A 21,297-nucleotide genomic window follows, 5' to 3' on the forward strand; every position below is an offset into this window, starting at 1 on the left:
CAGAAGCCGTTCCCATAAAGACGGTGGAGTGATGCGCAAATGTCCCAAGAAAGGGCTGAGTCTATCTGAGCTTACATTATTCCTCTTCAAAATCCTGCATGAAACGGAGAAGGCTTTGAGCCAGACTGCAAACACCCTTCCCTTTTCATTCTTGCTGTTAAATTCCATGTGTAGGCACCCTGTGTCTAGCTATGGACGTGGTAGTTAACCTTACAGCCAAAGGGGGTAGGGGGAGGAAAACACAGGAGCCTTCTAATTCTGGGAATGTCATTAAATCTTGATAATTAGTTTTCTGTCATTAGTATTCTAGTTATTAGTCTTTTCGTCTATAAAGCTATGACAGCACATGAAGTTGTTTCTATGTCTATTACATTCTGTTTCCTAGGTAGTGCAGAAAGCAGCTTTGCTTGAGGGAAAGCTTAGGGCTGGGAAAACAGTAAGAAATATGGGTAGTAGATAAGCAGGGGCCAGTTAATGGGGCCATTAACGCTGAGTGATGTAGTTTCGGTCTTGTATGTGAGAAGCAGGGCTCAGACAGGCGAGTGGGCCGGAGCAGGTGAATGATTCCCAAACTTTAAAGAGCTCGTTCTGTCCCGATCTTCTCAGTTGAGAGACTCCGGCTGCTGCGTTAGCCACTTGGATTAACTCAAGGTCATATCAAAAAGGGGAGGCGCATCTCCACGGGCGGCTAATTCTGTCCTTTCAAGGCACTGAATTATAACCGGCCAGGCGGGTTTTCAGGGAGGAGGGTGACTAACCCGAACCCACACTTCGCAGCTTGTAAGTCAGAACCTGTCTCGTGGCGGCTTCCGCCCAGAGCAGGCCTTCTCCAGAAGAATCTAAGTCTTTGTTTCTCTGTTGGGATTCCGTCGTCGCCGTTGCCTTGTGAGGATCTGAGTGCTCCCGCATGAACAGAGTGCTCCGTGGCTGAGTCGGATGTGAGCAGCAGCACGTTTAGTGAGAAACCAGCTACACGAGGGCAGCCTCAGTCAGAAGCAGACAAGGCAGGCCCCTGCCGATGTTCTCTTGTCCCATCCCTGGGCTTGACTGTCCTCCCTTTGTTCTTAGCACTTCTCTGTCCTACTTAAAAATAAATCTTGCCGATAAATGAATTCCCTTTAAGGTACAAGCGGCATCTATCTAGGAATTCGTCTCATAGTATTTTCATTTGATAGAGATTCAAGCCCAGTTCAGACTCGCTGTGACATTTAGATATCTATACTTTGTGTGTGTGTGGTCTGTGTATTTTTTTTTTTTTTTAGTGAAAACCTAATAAATTGCAAACAAACATAGGTAGCTGTGAATTCTGTCCATGTGAAATGTGTGTTTCATAGGGACAGGGGTCTCTGCACTGCTCTTCCTAACGCCTTCCTATTTTCCTAATTTCATTTTACTAAGAGGGGTCAATGGCAAAGGATGCAGAGGTTCCAGAAAAATAAGTAAGTTATTTACAAATTCTTTCTCCATCCAACATCTACCAAGTCTACCTAGGGCGCACAGTCTCAAGGAACACGTGTGGACTGAGTTCTTCATAATCCGCCCATAGTCGGCTATTATAGTACATGCCTGTCCTTTTAGCATTCTGGAGGCTGAGGCAGGAGGATCAGTTACAAATTTGAGACCAGCTTGGGCTATTTAGAAAGTTCTGGGCTATTTAATATCTCGTTTTAAATAGTGAGACCCTGTCTTTTTTGGTGTTTTTGTTTGTTTGTTTGTTTTGGTTTTTTGAGACAAGGTCTCTCTGTGTAGCCTTGGCTGTCCTGGACTCCCTTTGTAGATCAGGTCAACCTCAAATTCGCAGCAATCCTCCTGCCTCTGCCTCCCGAGTGCTGGGATTAAAGGCGTGCGCTACCACTGCCCAGCGAGAGCCTGTCTTTAAAGACAAGCAAGGGCTGGGATGTGACTCAGAGGCCAAGGGTATGTTCTAATTGTTCCTTCAGAGGACCAGAGTTCAGTTCCCCACACCCATGTCAGACAACTTGCAACCCCTTATAAGCCTAGGCCTAGGGAATCTGATGCTCTCTTCTCGCCTCTAAAGGGACCTGCATTTACATGCATACAATTACACACACACACACACACACACACACACACACACACACACACAAATTTAAAGCAGTAAAAAATAAACCCCTCTTAGTAAAAAGAAAGTTATAAGAGATTGACAAAGATGAGATATGGATTTGGTAAAGAATGCAGTCTGGGTTTGGCTGTGGAGACTTTCAAAGAAAGGACCGAAGAGGGAGAGAAGGAGGCTGGAGAGACGGCTCAGCAGTGAAGGGCACCTGTTGCTGTTTCACACCACCGGAGTCTGGCTCTTAGCACTCACATCAAGTGACTCATAATGGCATGTAGTGCCAGCACCAGGGGACCTGACATCTCTTCTGGCCTCTGCGGGCACCCATGCATCCATGCACCCATGACATATGCACACACACATACATAAATGCAAAGTAAAATCTGAAAAAAAAAATGGAGAGATGGAGGCTTCTGGTGTATTTAGATGAGAGAGGGCTGTCCTGATTGACCACGGCAACTCTGTTTAGCAAAGCAATGACAAACACCTCTGAACCTTGTCTGAGATGAAAGGAGAGGCTTGGTTTGTGGCCTTCAGAGGTCCTCTGGTGTGGGACACAGGGAGAGGCACATCAAGAGTTTTGAGGGAGTGCTGTTCAAGTGGGTGGGGACAGGGCAGTGCATAGGATGGTAATTTCAAAGGACATAAGGTAACAATGCAGAATGCACATGGCTAGGAGAAACTTTTATTTATTTTATTTTTTATTAAAATTTTTACATACATATTTATACTATTACACATATATACAAAGAACTACCTACAGCAAGAAGAACCATGACTAAATCAGGAATTATATAAATGTTGCATTCTTAGTATTTTTGGCTATTTGTATTTGGCAGCCTTGAAGAAAAGGTAAGAGGAACTTTTAAAGGGGGGAAAGAAAAAGGAAAAAAATCACTCTGGAGTAAAAGAAAGAATTAGTAATATAAATAACTTTTCCCTGCTGGGACTCTCACTGTGGAAAGCCCATCGCTGACACTACTACAGGGTTTTCTGCATTAACTAGCCATGTTGTGGCCTTGACAAATCTGCTGAGGACGAGGTGTTTGTGCAGGTCCGTGTGTGAAGCTGTGTCCTTTGGCAGTGATCAGAAAGTGTGTTTCAGGACCAGGGAGTTGTGAACCTTAGACCAGTGTTGGTCACACGTGTCGCCTAACTAGGCAGTGAAAAGATCAGACACAGCAAGAAAACCACAAAGAAAGGTGTGTGGTAGGCTTTCAGAAAACAAAACAATAAAAATGATCTGGGTTTAGCGAAGACTTGAGGAAGACGTCAAAGCAGGATGCGTCCTGGCCCTGAGTTTGGACCACCACACGCACGCTCTGCAGTTCCTCATGAGTATCCCTGGCTCCTTGCTTCCTCATCAACCTCCCCCCCCCCCATCTCTCTCCCCCTTTCTTGCTCCTCCTTCCCTCGGTTAGATCCAATAGCAGAGACTCTGAGTATGAGGCACACAGTCTCACTTCCAGCCCTGCAAGACGCTGCAATCTTTCTCTGCAAGATCAAGTTGCCAAAGAACTGGTAAAGACAGAGGCTTCGTGTCTGAGACTGGATGGGGAAAGAAACGAGAGATAGAGAGAGGTTCCTGTCTCTGCTTTGTCTGTTCACGCTGCACCGTGTGCCAGGTCCTGTGTGGGCACTAAGAGACGGTGATAGTCAGAGGTGTTGGGTGAGATGACGTTGACCTCCAAGGAGACTGTAAACCCCTCCAGTAAGAGCAGAGAAAAAGAAAAACGCTTTGTTCCAGCACGTTCAACTTAGCTCGCTGCTGTTGTTGCTGTTGTTTTCTTCAGATGGGTAAAACTAATGTTAAATGAGAAAGAGTGAATTGATTGTAAGTGGAGATCTTAGCATTGGTGCCCAGGCTCCTCAGCTGGTTGTCATTTTACTATGTCATATTTCGTTTATGTATGTAGGAGCCTTATAGCCAGGGGTCATCATTAAGAATAACAAGAAGGGAAACACTTCCCCTACATTCTTCCTTTTTATCTTTACCGCAGGCAAGATTACAGTGTTTGTGAGATGGCCCTCTTTCTGCTGTTGCTCGGCCTTGGATTGGTCCTTGTGGCGCCTTCAGAAAGCACAGCAGAGGGAATTACAGAAAAAACGTCACGGAAAGAGATGCAACGCGTGGCAAAATGGACCGTTGAGGAATCAGTGAACTCGACCCTATCAGATAAAAATATCAGCCCCAGCATATCCAAGGATGTGATGTCCGCCCCAGCCCCAACACCCAGAAGGTTCTATTTTGTCATCCCCAAGGGAAATACTTCAAGTAAGGACATAAACTGTCTAAGCGGCCTGGTAGTCTGGAGAAACATTTTAGACATGAACGAGTCATGCCAGCTGGGAAGTAATAACTTCATACCTGGGCGCACAGATGTGGTACGTGGAGTTCCCAAGGCCACCAGCTGGAAGTGTGGACAAACATGGAGCCTAAGCTGCCTCAAGAGCCTAGGGCTGGGGCTCGCCGAGTGCAAGGTCACTGCAGGTCAGCAGTGCCCCAGGTGTCCTGAGCACAGAGTCACCTCCTTAAAGAGAATCTTGACCGTGCTGACGAGCCACTCTCTGATGAGCTGGTTAGTCAGCGGCTCTAAGCTATAGATCACGGGGCTTACGAGACTCAAGAAGGAAGAGTTAATGATCACTGTTGCTTCTAGCCTTCTGCTGCGTGTGCCTGTCTCATAGTACATGGTAAACACTGAACTCACCGGATCGGGGCTCGGGTGGTCCAACACATCCCAGGCCAACTAAAAATTGTAACTGATCCTAAAATACAGACTCACATCCTCGCTCTCGCTCTTGACCTTGTTCCCACAAACTGAGCTCCTTTCTGCTTTAGCTATAAAGCTTTCCCAAAGCTGAGTGTACCCAAGTGGACAAAGGTAAAGACCCAGGTGAGCACTTGCATGCACCCAAGAGCAGCTGCCTCCCACCCAGCTCTCTGTTGTCTGTCCCCCAGGAGACATCTCAGTGCCAACAGCTCCAGCACTGTACAGTCTGCACCCCTCCACCCCCCCCCCCACCAGTGCACCTCTGCTGGGGCTGCTGCACACAGGAAACAAAGCTCTTCTCCAAGCCAAGCGAAGCCTTGCTACACTGGAGCTGTGCCTGCAAAGTGGCAAACTACGGGAGGCACAGAAGGTAGTGATGGGAGATACGAGGTTTATGCCAAGTTTTCAGCAGGGTTATCTTCAATTTTCATGCTTTTTCTAGCGGTTTTAAGTCCTCAGAGTTAACTGCTCAGGAAGCCACTGTGGTGTTATTCATTGTTGTGCAAAATGTATGCTCCCGTTTGCCCTCTTATGTCTCTCCTTCGTCCTCAGACCACTCATTTTTAATGTTCTATTTTAAAATAAATGCGTGACAATGGATGCCACGTTGCTACAATGCTTCTCTTGTGGTACTTGGCTCATTACATGTTGATATTCCCAATGTTTTCACGTCGATACAGAACTCTCATTCTACTGAAACTATAGGATGCTGATGTCAACCAATATAGAGCATTCTAGCAACGTTTGACATCTGGGGGCTTCTTAGCTGCATTCTCTTTGTCTACATGGTGGCTGCTTAAACGCCGCTCACATTTACTGTGGGTTTGGCCGAGCTGAGTGTACTCGGAGCTCGATTTGCATCTGGCAGTAAGAGGAGCGTGTTTTAAGGAAATACTTGCATCCTGGATGGTGACTGAGGGTGCAGGTTGGACGCTAAGCACAGCGAGTCCATTTTAGGGTTCCTTGCATGGGGCAGGTCTGACACTACAGTCACTCACCGAATAGAAGGGTGAGTTTTCCAACAGTATATCACCCCAAGACTGTCTCTTCTTGGTTCATATTCAGTTCATATATAAGTAATCTCCTTTCTACACCATGTAGTAGAGGGGCAAGTTAGTCCCAGGAATGACTCAGTTTTGTTTTGTTTACAATGTAGCCAATCCTTCTTAGCACACATTGCTTTTCTCAAAAGAGAGATGAACAAAGACACAGGACTGCAGCTCTTTTTTTTTTTTTTTAAAGTCTGAGAGTATCTTCCAGAGAGACGTAATCAAGAACACACCATCCACATCACTAAAGGAAGTAGGAACCCCAGCTTCTAGCCCTTTACTGTGGCCTCCTGATCCCATCACCTCATCGTCACACTGAGGCCTGAAAGAAATGGAAGTGCCACAAAAAAAAAAAAGCACTGTTTTTTACTCCAAAGCCCATCACCACCTTAATGTATGTGTCACAATGTTCCTTATGAGGCATGGATCAGGGGATTGGAGGCTTTCAAATATTAGGTTTTTGTCACATGCCATTTCTGCTCACCAAGCCAGCAAGGTCTCCTGTGGCTTCGTGGCTTCGTGTCTAAGTTCACTGGGTTGGTGTTCAGATCCCAGCTCTCCCCTTTCCCCTCCCTTGGGATTTCCTTCATGCCTGCCTGCCTCTGTGGGCCTCACTGGCCACTGCTTCTCTCCTACAGAAGAGGGCTTGCCTCCTGGTCTTTCCTGTCCCTTTTCTTATTTGGCTTAACCCTTAAGCACAAGAGCTGTAGCCAAAAAGCAGCAGTCTGATTATCCCTGGTGCTTGTCAGGAAAGCAAACGAAAAGTAAATATGCCCTTGTAGCTGAAAGGGAAAGTGGGAGGTAGATTATGAAGCAACCACTGAAGGTACTGAGATGGTGGAGAAGGGGGTGCAACGTCCTTATTTGTGCAGTATGGATGCTGCAGGAGATCTGACCCTAGGCACCATGAGGATCGCTGTGGAGGAGTTTCCGGTCACCCGAGCCAACCCTCCTCACTGCGACGGTACCCAGCCTCACTTCCTCTCTCAGGCTTTCTGAGAAGAGGTGATGTGGGCTGGGTCAGAATCCAGGTCTCATCAAAGTACATTGAGCATACTATCACTGTTCTCCTCATAGCTAGAGCCACAGCTGGGTTGTGCTTTTACTTAAATCTTTTAGGTACTACTACTACTACTACTACTACTACTACTACTACTACTACTACTACTAATAATAATAATAATAATAATAATAATAATAATAAATAGCCCAGGAATGAGCTGAACTCCAGAGGAATCCACGTCCCTAACAGCTGGGCTGAGCAGCTGTCCTGCCAACTTGCTGTTGGCAGGTTGTTATACAAGAGGAAGAGAGGTATGGTTTGTTTGTTTGTTTTTTTTCAAGACTAGGTCTCTCTGTGTAGCCTTGGCTGTCCTGGACTACTTTGTAGACCAGGCTGGCCTCGAACTCACAGAGATCCACCTGCCTCTGCCTCTGCTTCCCAAGTGCTGGGATTAAAGGCGTGCGCCACCATGGCCGGGTGAGAGGTATGTTCTAAAGCCCTTGTTCTCTGAGATTTTGTCCCATGAGTTTGGCCTTCACAAAACAAACTTCTGACTTACAGGATCTGTCGTTGAGTGCAAGCCCCTAGGCTGCAGGGCTAGGAGGAACCCTGGGTTCTGGAGACAGAGGGTGGCACTGTACATTTTGTTCTTTCGCGAAAACGTTGGGTTTGTTGAAGCGCCCAAAGTTTCACTCCCACTCAACTTGACAGATCAAAGGCTTTCTTTCCAATTCTTGTTTTAGCAAGTAGAGAAAGGTTGCTGCTTATGTGTTTTGATCCCTTGAGGCAAAATAATTCAGTGTATCTTAGAGTGCCTGCCTCCTAGCCAGTCTCCCAGGGCAGCCAGCCAGCCAGTCTTTTGATCCTGAAAGCCCCCGACAATGAACATATCCGAAAGCAAACATGAGGCACTGTAACAACCATTCTAAAAAAGTGAGTGAGAGGTTCAAAGAGAGACTGAGCATCTGAAACACATCCTGCTTCTCCCTGAGGAGAGAGCTGGCAGGCTTGACACAAGATGACTTGAAAATCGCTCCTCCTTCACGTTCCTGGAGCCTGCTAAGGCTTTCAGAAACATGACAATGACAGTCACAGATCGTTCATGGCAACGGCAGTTGTAATAACAAAGCCGTGTTCTTAAGCACTCCAGAAAGATCTACACATCCTCTCTTTACTCTCATAACAAGCCACATGGAATAGATGCCATTAGCTCAGTTTCAGCAGCAAAGAAGCAAGAGCCTAAAGACCACAGGCGATGTTCAAGGTCACCTGTGTAGTGACTGCTCTCTGCAGGAGTTTGCTTTCATAGGTCACACTTTTAACCCATCATCTGTGTTTGATAGAAGAAAAACACACTTGTCCATGACTGTAAGGAAAGATAACTCTGGGATATTTCTGAATAAAATACACCTTACCATTTATTTTGCTGACGAAATGGCAGCTGCCATCATTATTATTTTTATGCAATTAGATTGTTGCACTATATAAAATAAGCAATTGAAGACTATTTTCCGTATACAAATGGTAAGGGCTCACCATGTATCTTTAGCCTATAAAGTGGTCTGTCAGTTTCATAAGAAAAAGATGAACATACGTACAGAAAAAGGCATCAAAAGACGTTATCTGTAAATTAGCCATAGAAGACATACTCATATATTCATTAAACATTTGAAAACTTTTCTTTCTTATTAAATAAAAAAATGGTGTGCAGCATGTGTGCATGTGTGTGCATGTGTGTGCGCGCGCACGTGTTTGTACGGCAGATGTGTGTGTGTGTGTGTGTGTGTGTGTGTGTGTGTGTTTCTGTACGTCTATCTGAGTGCTGGTCCCGGAAGCAGCATTAGATGCTCTGGGGCTGGAGTTACAGGAGCTTGTGAGCCTTGAGGTGTGGATGCTGGGGACCAAACTCTGGTCCTCTGGAAGAGCAGTATTAGTTTTAATCACTGAGCCATCTCTCCAGCTCCTATCATTTTTAAAATCAATCCAATCATCAGGCACAGATTAAGAAACTAACAGAGTGTTGGTGTGAGTCCAGAAAAGGAGGCATTCGCACTTGGTTGGTGTCCCTGGGAGGCCTGCTCTCTGCGCATCTGGAGCTAAGCGCCTGGAGCAGGCTCTTGGCATAGGTACTTGCTTTACGTGACTGCTGGTGTTCCTTCCTCCTCTCATGCCCTTTAGGCAAGGAGCTCAACTCAACCATCTCTGCCTCTCGCTGTCTTTAAGGTCAGGGAAGGCCGCAATAGGCCCTAGTCATGGTGCTGGGCTAGTGAGAGCTTTGGGCTTTGCATGTCCTCTTCTTGCCCCAAGCTCAGACTGTTTAGGAACTTCACATTCTGGGTAAGAATGTAGACAGAGACTGCTGCCATCTTCCTGGGTAGTGGGGCCGGCAGAAGGAAGGCCAGCATGAGGTGACCATTCTCAACCCCCCTCTCTCTCCTCCAAGTCCACTTTCATTTTTTTCTTCTTGAACAGACTGTTCCTTCAACAGACACCTACTGTCTGTACCCCATCACAGTTTGTTTTCTGTCTTCCTGTTGGACTTTTGTCACTTAACTTTGCATACACTTTTCTGTGTGCTTCTCTTTTTGTGCCTACTTACAGAGCAGTATAAAAATGTCTATAAAACCTAGTTAATATATGGAAAATTATATTGATTGAATTTTTATATTTAAAAATCTGTATGTATATATATATATATATATATATATATATATATATATACACACACACACACACACATACACACATATTTAAAATTTTTGTAGTTTTCCTTCTTGTGTCTGACAGTAACCTGCCTGTCCCTTATAAAATTTGAAAGACAGGCTGAGTGGGCCAAGGATGGCTGAATAGTATTGGACCTAGAAACTTCCACATGCACCAGCCACTGTGGAAATAAGGTATGTATATAAACAAAATGCACTCTCACTATTAATACACACCTCAAAGAATTATTTAGTATCTTAGAAGAGAAATGTATCTTTGTTGTCTAAAAGTAAAATAGCTCAGGATCCTGTGAAAGAATTTAAATCTTGAACTTGATAGTCTAATACAAAAGCTAAAATTTGACAAAGAAAAATAAGTTAGAAATATGAGAAAATACACAAATAAGAATTGGTGGAAATGTAACTGTTAAGCAATGAAACAAGCCTCTTACTAGCAGGCTAGATAACTTATATTTTTTCCCCTACTGGACCAGGGTAAGACACTGAGATTGCCACTCCATAACTGCAAAGTCTTACAGTATGGCCAGAGAGACTTTAAGGATGTGGTTAAAGAGACTATCTGGAGTTACGTATCTTGGTCCTAAATGCCAGAGACACAGATTTGGCTACCAGAGAAGGCAAAGAGAGGGACTGAAGTAAGGTAGTGCTGGATTTGAAAAAGAGCTGTATTAGTCACTTTTCTTGATGTGTTAAGAAAATACAAAAGCAACCAAAGGGGGAAAGGTTTTATTTGAACTCATGGTAGAGAAGTCGAAGTGGCTAAAACTTGAAGAAACACCCATCAACTGAAAACAGAAAGGCATGGATATATGCTAGTTAAAGCTCAACTTGATTTCTCCTGTGTACACAGCCCAGGATTCCCTATTCAGGATTATTCTGGCCCATAATTAAGATGGCTTTTCCCATACTGATCAGGATAATCCCCACAGGCATGCTCAGGGGCATCTGCCAGGTGATTCTCGACTCTGTCAACTTCATGATTCACGGTAACCATTACAGAAAGGCTTGTTTTGGCTCATGGTGGGTTCCAAGGAGCCTGCCCATTATGGCAGTGAAGTCATGGTTGCCGCAGTGTGAGGCAGTCGGTCACTTTTCATCTGCCATCAGGAAGCAGAGAGATTGTCGTTTCTGCTCCCCTCACTTCCTCCTTCCTGTTCAGCCCCCATCCTCACCTGTGGAATGGTTCCACTCACATTCTGGATGGGTCACACACCTCCTTAATTAGCCTAGTCTAGATAATTCTGCACAGGCCTTTTATTGGATGACACCAAACCTGAGGAGGCATGAGACATGAAAAACAACAACGTCAACAACAACCTCAGTTAGAGAGCTGATGACAGACCAAAGTAAGGATACCATCAGAGTCCAACTTTTTGAACCAATGAGTTTATTAGGGTTGCTTGCAGGAATACAGGTGAGGGATTGCTTATAGGCCCCCCAAAACGACTCAAAGACAGCTGCAATGCCGGCAGCCCACTGCAGCATTGCTTATGTTGTAGTCCAAGAAGAGCCACACAAACCACTCAGACACTGACCTCAGTCCGATAAGGATGGTTTATGGAACACACACCCCAAGACTGACCACGATCAGGGATGAGGCCCAGAGTCAGGAGCTGAACTGCGACACCGGTCTGCTTCCAGGGCGGGCTATTTATAGGAAAAACCACAGCCAGGTAACCAGGCGTAGGAAGCAAGGGGAGGGCAGCATTACAGCATTTTGACTAGGTAAACAAAGCATTTCTATCTGACCTTTAATTTGATTGGTCCTAAGTGGGGCTGCAGTTGGGGACTTTCCAGAATGTCAAGATAACAAAGTAATGAAACAATTTAATCATAACAAGATATGAGGTTGATTTTACCTTATAGAAGGATTTATATTAATGACATTTGGCAGGCAGAGCCTGAAAACTTGAACTTAATTTCACCTTAAAACTAAAATGAAGGTGGAAGACAAAATGGCTATAGTTATGTTAAAGGCTAAAGCAGTGCTCATCACTAAGTGGGAGAAACTCAACAGCATTCAGAGAGGAAAAGAATGCTCTTTAATGAGTGCTCCCAAAACCTACAGCTTCTACTCACAGAGGTCTGGTGGTGACCTTTGTGATCACAGAAACGTTCCATAGTTTATACAGGGTTGGCAATATTGTCATAATCTTTACTATGTGACTATGCTCACTTTAAAAGAGAGTTTTCTCTGGAGCTAAGCAAATTTACAGAAGACAAAGAAATTGATTTCAGACTACAGTTCTCCAAAACTGTAGGAAAACCAATATATGTTTTATTTGTTTGTTTGTCAAGATAGGGTTTCTCTGTGTAGCCCTGGCTGTCCTGGCGCTCACTCTGTAAACCAGGCTGGCCTAGAACTCAGAGATCTGCCTGCCTCTGCCTCCTGAGTGCTGGCATGTACCACCACAATGCCAGCCCAGTGTGTGTTGTTTTAAGGCATCACATTTGTGAAAATTTGTTACAGTAGTCATAGAACCTAAAAGAAAGGTCATGAGAAATGATATAAATATTTTAAAGTAAATATGTGAAAAGAAGTAATGCTTGAACATTAATCTTATAGTATAGACACATTAGGGTCAAAGAAAGATCAAGATAGAGTGTGCATCTGAGTGACATATGTAATCTGGGCAAGTCAATGAATATGGGTGATAGAAAAAAATAGCAACAGGCATGTGTGTCCACACTACAGCACCATGCACTAAGAAACTGTGCATTTCATGTGGCCACCCCTGGTCCTACTGTCCAGGCCATCTTCTGTCCGTGTATCTGACTTATCCATCACGAAAAATGGGATTATCCGCTCAGTAGACTTCTTAGATTGTTTTTTTTCTCATTTAGCTACAACATTTAATATTCATTTATGGACTGATAGCTTGTTACTTTTGATTACAAAATAGTATTCAGCCAAAACGCTGAGCACTCTTAACAGCTGGTCAGTCTCCCAAGCCTCTGCCCTCTGGCTTTTGACAGTGCTTTTTCTGTATACAGATGCTTAATAGTTAGAATGTTATCAGGAGGTGGGTGTGGTGGCGCACACCTTTAATCCCAGCACTCAGGAGGCAGAGGCAGGCAGACCACTGTGAGCTCGAGGTCAGCCTGGTCTACAAAGCGAGTCCAGGACAGCCAGGTCTACACAGAGAGACCCTGTCTCCAAGCCCCGTCCCTGGGCTTACAGGCAAATAGTTGAAGCCAGTTTTTTATGTGGTTTCTGGGGATTTAAACTCAGGCGTTCAGGCTTACACAGCGAATATTTCACTCCCTAAGCCTTTCCTCTGCCCAGAGCAGTCAATTCTTATTAGTTTCTGCTTATTGATGATTTACCAAACCAGTATGTTCAATCAATATATGCACCAGACCCATCTCTTAGCATAAACACAGACTAATATGTTCACATATATATGTGTGTGTATGTGTTTGTGCATAAAAATTTAAATATAAATGAGACCACATTATACATTTAAGTCTGAGACTTGTTTTCAAAAAAAAAAAGTCCTGATGTTTTTTCATGCCTTTAAAACCTTTTACTTTTAAAATATTTATAAAATCAGAGGAAGCAATAAAATTGTGTTACAGCCTTGTTATTCATTCTCTTTCCTTCTTTGAATAGAAATAGTTTACATAATTTCAGTATAAAATCAAATATCTGTTGAGCAGACTATAGACCTTACTTAGATTTCATCATCTTTTATGTGAGCTCGAGTGTGTGTATGTGTGTACATATGTTGTGCAAGCAGGCATATGTGTATATGTGGTGTGTGTATATGTGTGATAATATACGTGTATACGGTGTGTACATACATGAATGTGTGTATGCATGTGTGTGGGTTTGTGTGGTGTGTACATGGGTGTGTGTGTACGTGTGAGTATGTTCATCATTTGTGTGTGTGTAGCATGTACATGTATTTTTTGTGTGTGTGTGTGTGTGTGTGCAGAGTGTGCACACATGTATCTTATTAGTGCTGAAGAACTCACTCATGCTGGACAGTTTTTTCTCCAGCTCTACGTTTCAGACTCATATAGTGTAATGCATTTTCTTTAGAAAGAAAAAAAAATATATATATATATATTTCAAGTGTTAATGCCCGGCTGGTGCTCTGGAGAGGGCCCAGGGTAGATTCTCTCTGGTGTTGGATTGTGGATGCCCTTCTTGTTCACTTTATCTCTTGGGTGGCCAGAGCTGATGGCTCAGGCAACCGATCAGAACTGAGAGAAGAAAAAGGAAGGAAGAGGAAAAAGAGCCCAAGGTTTCTTCTCTAGGGACTGGCTGTACTGCAGCTGAGGAGAACTTAAACTGACCACTTTTTTTCCTATGGCTGAGGCTGTAAAAGCGGCTTCTGGCTAGAAACTGCACGGGGGTGGGGGGGTGGGGGGGTGGGGTCGTAAAAGGAGGTTCTTTGATCTGTGGATAGGCCTCTTTGTGGAGATCTCCAATAAGTTGGTGTAAACTTAGGTTTATTAGCTGTAGAAGGCTGATGGCCCTGAGTCTGAGTCTGCTAACTTATTTGCAAATCTACAGAGGAATAAGAAGCAAGGGAGAGATAGAAAATAAACCACTCACACACATACATTCAAAAGAAGAGGACCAGGAGAAAAGGTGGATGAAGTCAGGTGTCTTAACTTCAACTGAAGTTAAACTGCTCAATCTTTCTTCCTCTGCTCTCCTCAAGTTTCTCCTCAATTTTCTCCTCTGTTCTCCCTCACTTTCTCCTTCTGTTCTCCTTCCCTTTTTCCTTCTGTTCTCCTGCTCACATTTATTGTAGCCCATATTTATACTTCTGAGAAAAGGGAATTACCTCATAGTCAAAAGAGTACAACTAATCACAAAAACAGATGAATCCTAAAATACAACAGGTTACATGTTTTAAAGCTAAACATTTATCTATGTATCCATTACATAAGTTCATAGTGAGTTCAGAATGACAAAGGTTGGCAGGGTCTAAGGTTAATAGGGTCTGATACTTATGAGAGTATACAACTTATCAGTTAGGATGGACCTGACTATACATTATCCAGCTATCTCTCAGTTCGTAATGAGCTCGGGACAGTAATTCTGTCTGTCTTTCATTCTAAGAAACAGAATAAATTTCCATTTATTCCATATAGGTTCTTCATTCCATATAGGTTCACATGGAGTTTAAACAAATTTGGCTATATATATGGTCAAATACCAGGATTCGTGGTGCCATCTGCGGTGGAGGCTTATCTGAAGCCACAAATCTGCTGGTAGGCTATCCTAAGTGAGGCATTTGGAGGTCCACAAAGGTATTTATTGCAGCCATAAACTAACTTTAACTTTTAAAACTATTTGAGCCAAATCAGGAATTCCGTAATCAGGGATTAATTCATCTGGATAACAAAAAGTACATCTTCAATAAGATCCTCTAGGAAGTTTGCTCAGTCAGAGCTGGTCAGTACCCAGAAAATAACAATTCACACCAATGCCAGATGTATTTACTTTTGGTTTTTCGAGACAGGGTTTCTCTGTGTAATCTTGGCTATCCTGGACTCGCTTTGTAGACCGGGCTGGCCATAAATATAGTCCTGGCTGTCCTGGACTCACTTTGTAGACCAAGCTGGCCTTAGACTCACAGTGATCCACCTGCCTCTGCCTCCCTGGGTGCTGGGATTAAAGGCATGCGCCACCATGCCTGGCTCTAATGCCAGATTTCAGAGAGATGCAGCAGTGCACAATTGACAGGGTAGTCAGAGGTTGGAAGCAATTCTGGGGCACATCACGATACAGACCTTGCAAATATCGGATCACCTCCAGAGATCTCTCATGCCTCCTGGACTTTCCCAAATCAATGGCTCCTGACAGCATGTCAGAGGCTGGAAGCAGTTTCGGGGTACATCATGGTATAAGACCTTGCAAACATCAAATCACCTCCTAGACAGCCCACATGCCTAGTGAGCCCCCTTAACAGGGTGGCTCTTGGCATTCAAGCCAGACATGGTGGCACATACCTTTAATCCCAGCACTTGAGAGGCAGAGGCAGGCAGATCGCTGTGAGTTCAAGGCCAGCCTGGTCTACAAAGTGAGTCTAGGACAGCCAAGGCTACACAGAGAAACCCTGTCTCGGAAAAACAAATAATAATAATAATAATAGTAGTAGTAGTAGTAATAAAATAGTAATAATAATAGCAATAATAATAATAATACCAAACCAAAAAGCTAAACAAAGCACTAGCAAAAATTTATATGCAGAAAACATCAGTCACTTATAAAGAGATTTCTGTCATCCCTGTATTGAAGTGAGTTCATTTTTCCAAAGTAAGTTATGAAAATTACTCTGTATCTGTGTCTCGAAAGTTGACTTTCATTAATGATAATTTTTCGCACCTTATAGGTTCATTCTGTGTGCTGTTGTGAGCTCTGGCCCTTAGGCATCCACCTTAAAGAGAAATGCTGTGAATGGAGTAACCAGTGTATTTAACCTGCTCATTATTCACTTTGGGATGTCTGTCCAGATTTTCTTGACTCAGTGTGGTCCTCATTTGGGTTATGGGGTGAATGTTTAAGACAAAAAAACAAAACAAAACCAACCAAGCAAAACCCGTTGCCTTGAAATGTTTGTGAAAAGAATACATTTGATGCAATTAAAACGTGGAATTTCCTCATCAAAGTTAACCAGGAATACTTGGGATCTTGAAAGTATATTGTAGGAACCAGGCCCGACTGGGCTGCCTGCCTGTCTTGCTATTTCATGTCCTGTTTCTAGCAGCTTCAGTGTCTGTGTTTATGTCGGTTAGCTAGTCATGTTTACTGCTCTGAGAATTCACCCCACCCCTCCTTGGGACTTTTCCTCCTGTGTGCAATTACCTCTTGAGGGATTTCACCTGCGAGTAGCATTCCTGTTTTGCTGACTATAAGAAGGCTCTTTGAACACTGAATAAAGGTTGAAACCGCTGCCACTGCTGCTCTCTTAGCATGAAGGACCCGCTGTGTTATTGTGTGTGTATTTGTGTGTGAGTTAAATCTGCAGTCCCTCGCCCTTGACTAGGTACCGTGGTGGCGCGGGTGCCACAGTATATTGCATTGGTAAAGTATTTTCTGAGTTTCAAAATTTATAGTTGTAAAACCAAGATTAAGGAATTGGCAAGAAATAAATCTTCATAAATAACACTTTACTAAGTTTTTTCCTCCCTTTCTCCTATGTAATCTACAGTGTCACTGATTAAGATGGTGAGGTAGGGCAAGGATGATGAGATGGGGCTGCTGAAATGGCTCCGTGGGTCAGAGCACTTGTTGCCAAAGCTGAGGACCTCAGTTCAGTTCTACATGGTGGGAAAAGAAAGCAACCTGCAAGTTGCCCTCTGACCTCTACCTATGCACCGTGGCTCACATACACCCAGTGCTTCCCAGCGTAGACAGTCAAAATGAAGTAATACTTAAAGACTGTGTGGTAGGCAGAACCCAGTCTCCTGATCTCTCCACCCACGCAAATGGCTGTGGTCCTCATTGCTTTGCTCTTCACTAGGAGCAGTTCTTTTGTCAACAACTGATGTTCTGCTGGGGTTTTAATCACATGCTTTTGCTTTTGTTTCTCCAAGAAAAGTACGTGGTTCTGGCTGACCAGTCAAAAGTCCCCACGTCTCCGATTTACGCAGGTGAAGGAAGGCCAATCTGAAGAGTCATTTTTTTCTCTGAGGAAAGGAGGTGGCGGAGGGCTGCACAGTGGGAACACTGTGACCCCCTATAATAGGGTACAAAAGTGACAATCCCTGGCCCTGACATCCCACAAAGCACCCACACAGGAGCAAATCTGATCTACAAAGTAGTGGAGTGGAGGTGGCAGCTTCGAGAGTCTGGGGAAGAGTTCACCTTCCTCCTGCTGTGCCCCTTGGACATCCGTCTTCTGTGAGTGAATACCTCTCCTCTCAGGTTTATGATAACATGTTGAAGATTTCTCTCCCCGTTACCTAGACACTGCCAGCACTGTGCTGTATAGGCACAAATTTCTTTACTGTATGTCTCTAAAATGCCACAGCTTAATGCATGCATGAAGCCTGGAAAGCAGTCTATTCAAAGGGAACATAGTTATCTCAATAGCTGTTACTCATTTACAATTATTCTTACCGGCATGGGTGTTATTTTGAATGTATTAGACTCAGTTTAATCTTTCCCGTACTAGTAGACTTTCTAATTTCCAAAGTTTTCCACTTATTTAGATGGCTATTTGCCACACATGTTGCTGTAATCCCCTTTGTCAAATCATTCATTTAGAAGTCTAGGTATTAAAAAAAACTTTCTACAAAAGCCTTATGGCCTTTAACCCTTTTGTCGGCAAAGTTTTCTTTTCTTTTTTCCTCAAAAGTATTCTAACAGTTTCTTCCTGGTCAAACACTCATGATTGCTTACTATACTATATCACATTCCCACTAGCACTGGGTTTTCAAGTTGTAGAAATCCTGATGTGATGTGTATCTTGTAAGCCGTTTTCTTGCTGAGTTCTCAGTAGGTAGAAGGGTAGGTGAGCCCCAGACTGCATCGGTCACATGTATGATGGCTTTTGATCTCCAGCTCAGGAGCTGCAGATGCTCCATGTTCTCACTGCTGAGCTGCAAGCTGAGCTGCAAGCTGAGCTCTCGGGCTGCCACACTGTGACACTGATGGAAGGGTGGAGAAGGACGGAGGGGTGGCTTACAAGCATGATCATATGGAATGACCACTCAACGTCACCAGCTTGGAGTATGTCTTTTTTTTCTTCCCTGTGTACCTCTGTACCTCTGTGCTCAACTTTCCTGTTCTCCCCGTTTCCCACTGTGTGCTCCCAACTTCTGACCTTCTCCACCATTTTTTTTTTTTGCCTTTCCTAATTCATAAGAGCAGAATCCAAATCTGCAATCAGCCACAACTGTCTCCTCATCTCCCTTATCTGTGGGCCAGAAGTTCTGGGTTATGACAGTCGCCACGTGGGAGTGAGAAGATGCTAGTACCAGTAAAAGTAAATAGTATTTCTTGTCTCTGGTTGTTCCAATGTTGGTACTATATAAGCAGTCTTTGTCAAAGCTTATGGTGTTCACCTTCTCACACTCCTGTCTGTGTTACAGCTTTAAGATTTGAATGAACTTCAACGATGTACTTATGAGCTGCCCAGATTCATTCTCTGTTCCTAACTCAGAATGATTTCTTCTCATTGGAGATCAGGATCTCTGGCACTAAGTTCTAAGTTCAACAAGGATGAGTTGACCCGTGTCAGTGCAGATTACTCGGTTATGGGAACGGGTAGAAACATGTTTGCTCTAGACAGGAGGAGCTGGTGGCTGCCTCCTGGTAGCCCCTCTCCTCTCTCCCTGTGGGTGTAGTCTGCCTTCTCAACAACCTTTCTCCTATCCTTTTCTTGTTTTCCTTTACACCACCTCCACTTCCTTCTCCCTCCCTCCCTCCTTCTAGCTCTGCCTCTTTCTTTCACGGTCCCCTCCTTTGTCTACCATTCTCAATAGTAACAGTTACTTTAGAGTCAACATTAGGGAGTTCTTCAAATAGATTCTGAAGTCCCAAGTGTAACAATCTTTCAGAGGGCTCATATTCAGAGTGTAGAGCAGTGAGAGACGGCATAAGTGGGCCCTGTGTGAAAATAGAAAGATTTCGTCCTGATAGAGCGTCTCTTCTCACACATCACCTCTGTCTCCACAGGGAAAGAATGAAGTCTCTGGCCACCACGTACCCCTGGCCTTGGCCATTGCTGCTGCTGCTGCTGCTGTTGCTGCTGCTGCCGCGGAAGCTGCAGGGAGACTACTGGGATTTCAATGAATACGAAGTAGACTCAGAATTACGGGACTACTTAAGGGAACTTGAGAGCACAGGGCCTACCAGACCACCTTCCAGAGAAAGGATCGTAGAAAGGATCATTGTTGATAATGAGCGGCCTTTGGGTGATGAACAGTACTGCAACGACCAGATGAAGATTAAAAAGATCCACTACAAGCTTCTCTGCTTCCCAGAGCACTACTTCTTAGCAGCGACGTTCAGTCAGCTCCAAAACGCCTGCAGCGGCAAACGGGTGCCGTGTAAGAACGGGGCTCTTTTTTGCAGGAGGAGCATGCGCGTACTAGACGGAGTGCGATGTGTCTTAGAAAGCGGGAAGAAGATAGCGCAGTGCACATACAAAAGCATCTTCATGAGAGGTTATGCAGTTATCACTTGTCATTGGGACGATGACATAGAAGAATTTATTCCTGACAGTGTACTTGATATACTGCCACCCGAGTAGCAGGAAAGTATCGAGCACCAGAAACATGTCTCCCCCTCCGCCCAACAGTCTGGCTTTCTCTGAGCGGTTACATATGGGAATAGATCACTCTTTAGACATTGATGCTGCTCATTGGAACCGAGAACGGCAGTCTTGGTCCATTCACTCCCATCACGCACCTCCCTCCTTTCCTGTCCCCAAAGCTCTGAGTGGCAGCATGGCCTATGCTCATGAAACCCTGCAGGTGTTTTCATAATGGTCACAGAATGTGCCATGACAATAGAAATTTACAGCAAACAGATAGCCAACACGAAGAGAAGCTACCTGCTGGGCGTGGGGGTTCAGGTTAGGTGCCGGGAGTGGGGTTCAGGTTAGCGTCTTTAGCATTTTGGAGAACAAGGGAGAAATTCCTAAGTTGGAGGCTAGTCTGTGCTACCAGACAAAACCTTGGCATAAACAAACAAATAAAACTAAAAATACTTTGGAGTAGCTGCCTGAACGATCATCAGCGACTTTATGTGATTTTTCTGGTTTAAGAGAAAAAATAAAGAGCTTCAATCTAGTAACTGGCTCTGGGGTGCCTGTGGGGGTTTCTAGGGCTGGCGATGCTGGGACAAACAACTTACAGTCCTGTCAGACTTTAACGCAGTACATCTTCCCAATGTTATGTTGGTGTATAGTTCACCTTTCGTGTGCTTTGTGTTTAGCACAATGCATGGTGCTGTGAATGAGGAGATCCAGGCAAAGAGCATCTCGAGATAAAAGCCTTTATTCAGTTCATAGGCAGACGCTCTCCCTTTGTCCGTGTGTGTGAGAGTTAAGCTCCACTCCTCGATGGAGCTCAGACAAAAGTCTTTACAAAGATAAGGACAGTTGATAATTCCTTACAGCTCCTTTCTTATTTTCCAAGAGATATGGCTCCATCATAGAATGTTTGCTACCTGTTGTCGTCTGAGGACAGGGACCAGAAGCAACTCAGGGCACAGACAGACATACATGTAATCAAAACACTGAAACACATAACATAATTTTTAAAAATTAAGAAAACAGAGTGCTTCCGTTGTTAGAAAATACTTTGGACTTTGACTTAGGGGGAAGTATTGGGACTATAAAGCCATGGAGACTCCAGAAGATGGGCTGAGTGAATGGTGCATTATGATACAGCTGTGGGTCTATGGAGACCAGCGTGCAATGCTGCAATGTAGGTTTAAAATGCCTTCACAGGCTCATGTATTTGAACACCTGCTCTCCAGACAGTTGGCACCATTTTGGTGGTTGTAGAACTTTTAAAAGGTGTGACCTAATTAGAACAAGTGGAGAAATAAGGAGAAGACCGAGTCTGTTCTTGTCTTGTTTGTGTTTGTTTTTTTCAAGACAGGGTTTCCCTGTTGGTATCCCTGGCTGTCCCAGACTTGCTTTGTAGAGCAGGCTGGCCTCGAACTCACAGCGATCCGCCTGCCTCTGCTTCTAGA

At 44.2% G+C, this 21,297-nt stretch overlaps 2 protein-coding genes across 2 annotated transcripts in view; both read left to right on the forward strand.

The window, feature by feature from the left end:
- Window positions 1-21,297, forward strand: part of LOC311589056 (protein NYNRIN-like) — a 183,608-nt gene that overhangs the window by 132,913 nt on the left and 29,398 nt on the right. The window lies entirely within an intron of this gene.
- Window positions 3,557-4,681, forward strand: RNASE11 (ribonuclease A family member 11 (inactive); the record flags this gene model as incomplete). The annotated part of the gene is made up of 2 exons (XM_084767648.1): window positions 3,557-3,598; window positions 4,078-4,681. Exon 2 carries the CDS (start codon window positions 4,100-4,102, stop codon window positions 4,679-4,681), a length of 582 nt encoding a protein of 193 aa, XP_084623774.1. The 5' UTR covers window positions 3,557-3,598; window positions 4,078-4,099.

This window comes from Acomys minous (genome assembly GCF_964271855.1).
Source record: "Acomys minous genome assembly, chromosome: 18".
Taxonomy (NCBI): domain Eukaryota; kingdom Metazoa; phylum Chordata; class Mammalia; order Rodentia; family Muridae; genus Acomys; species Acomys minous.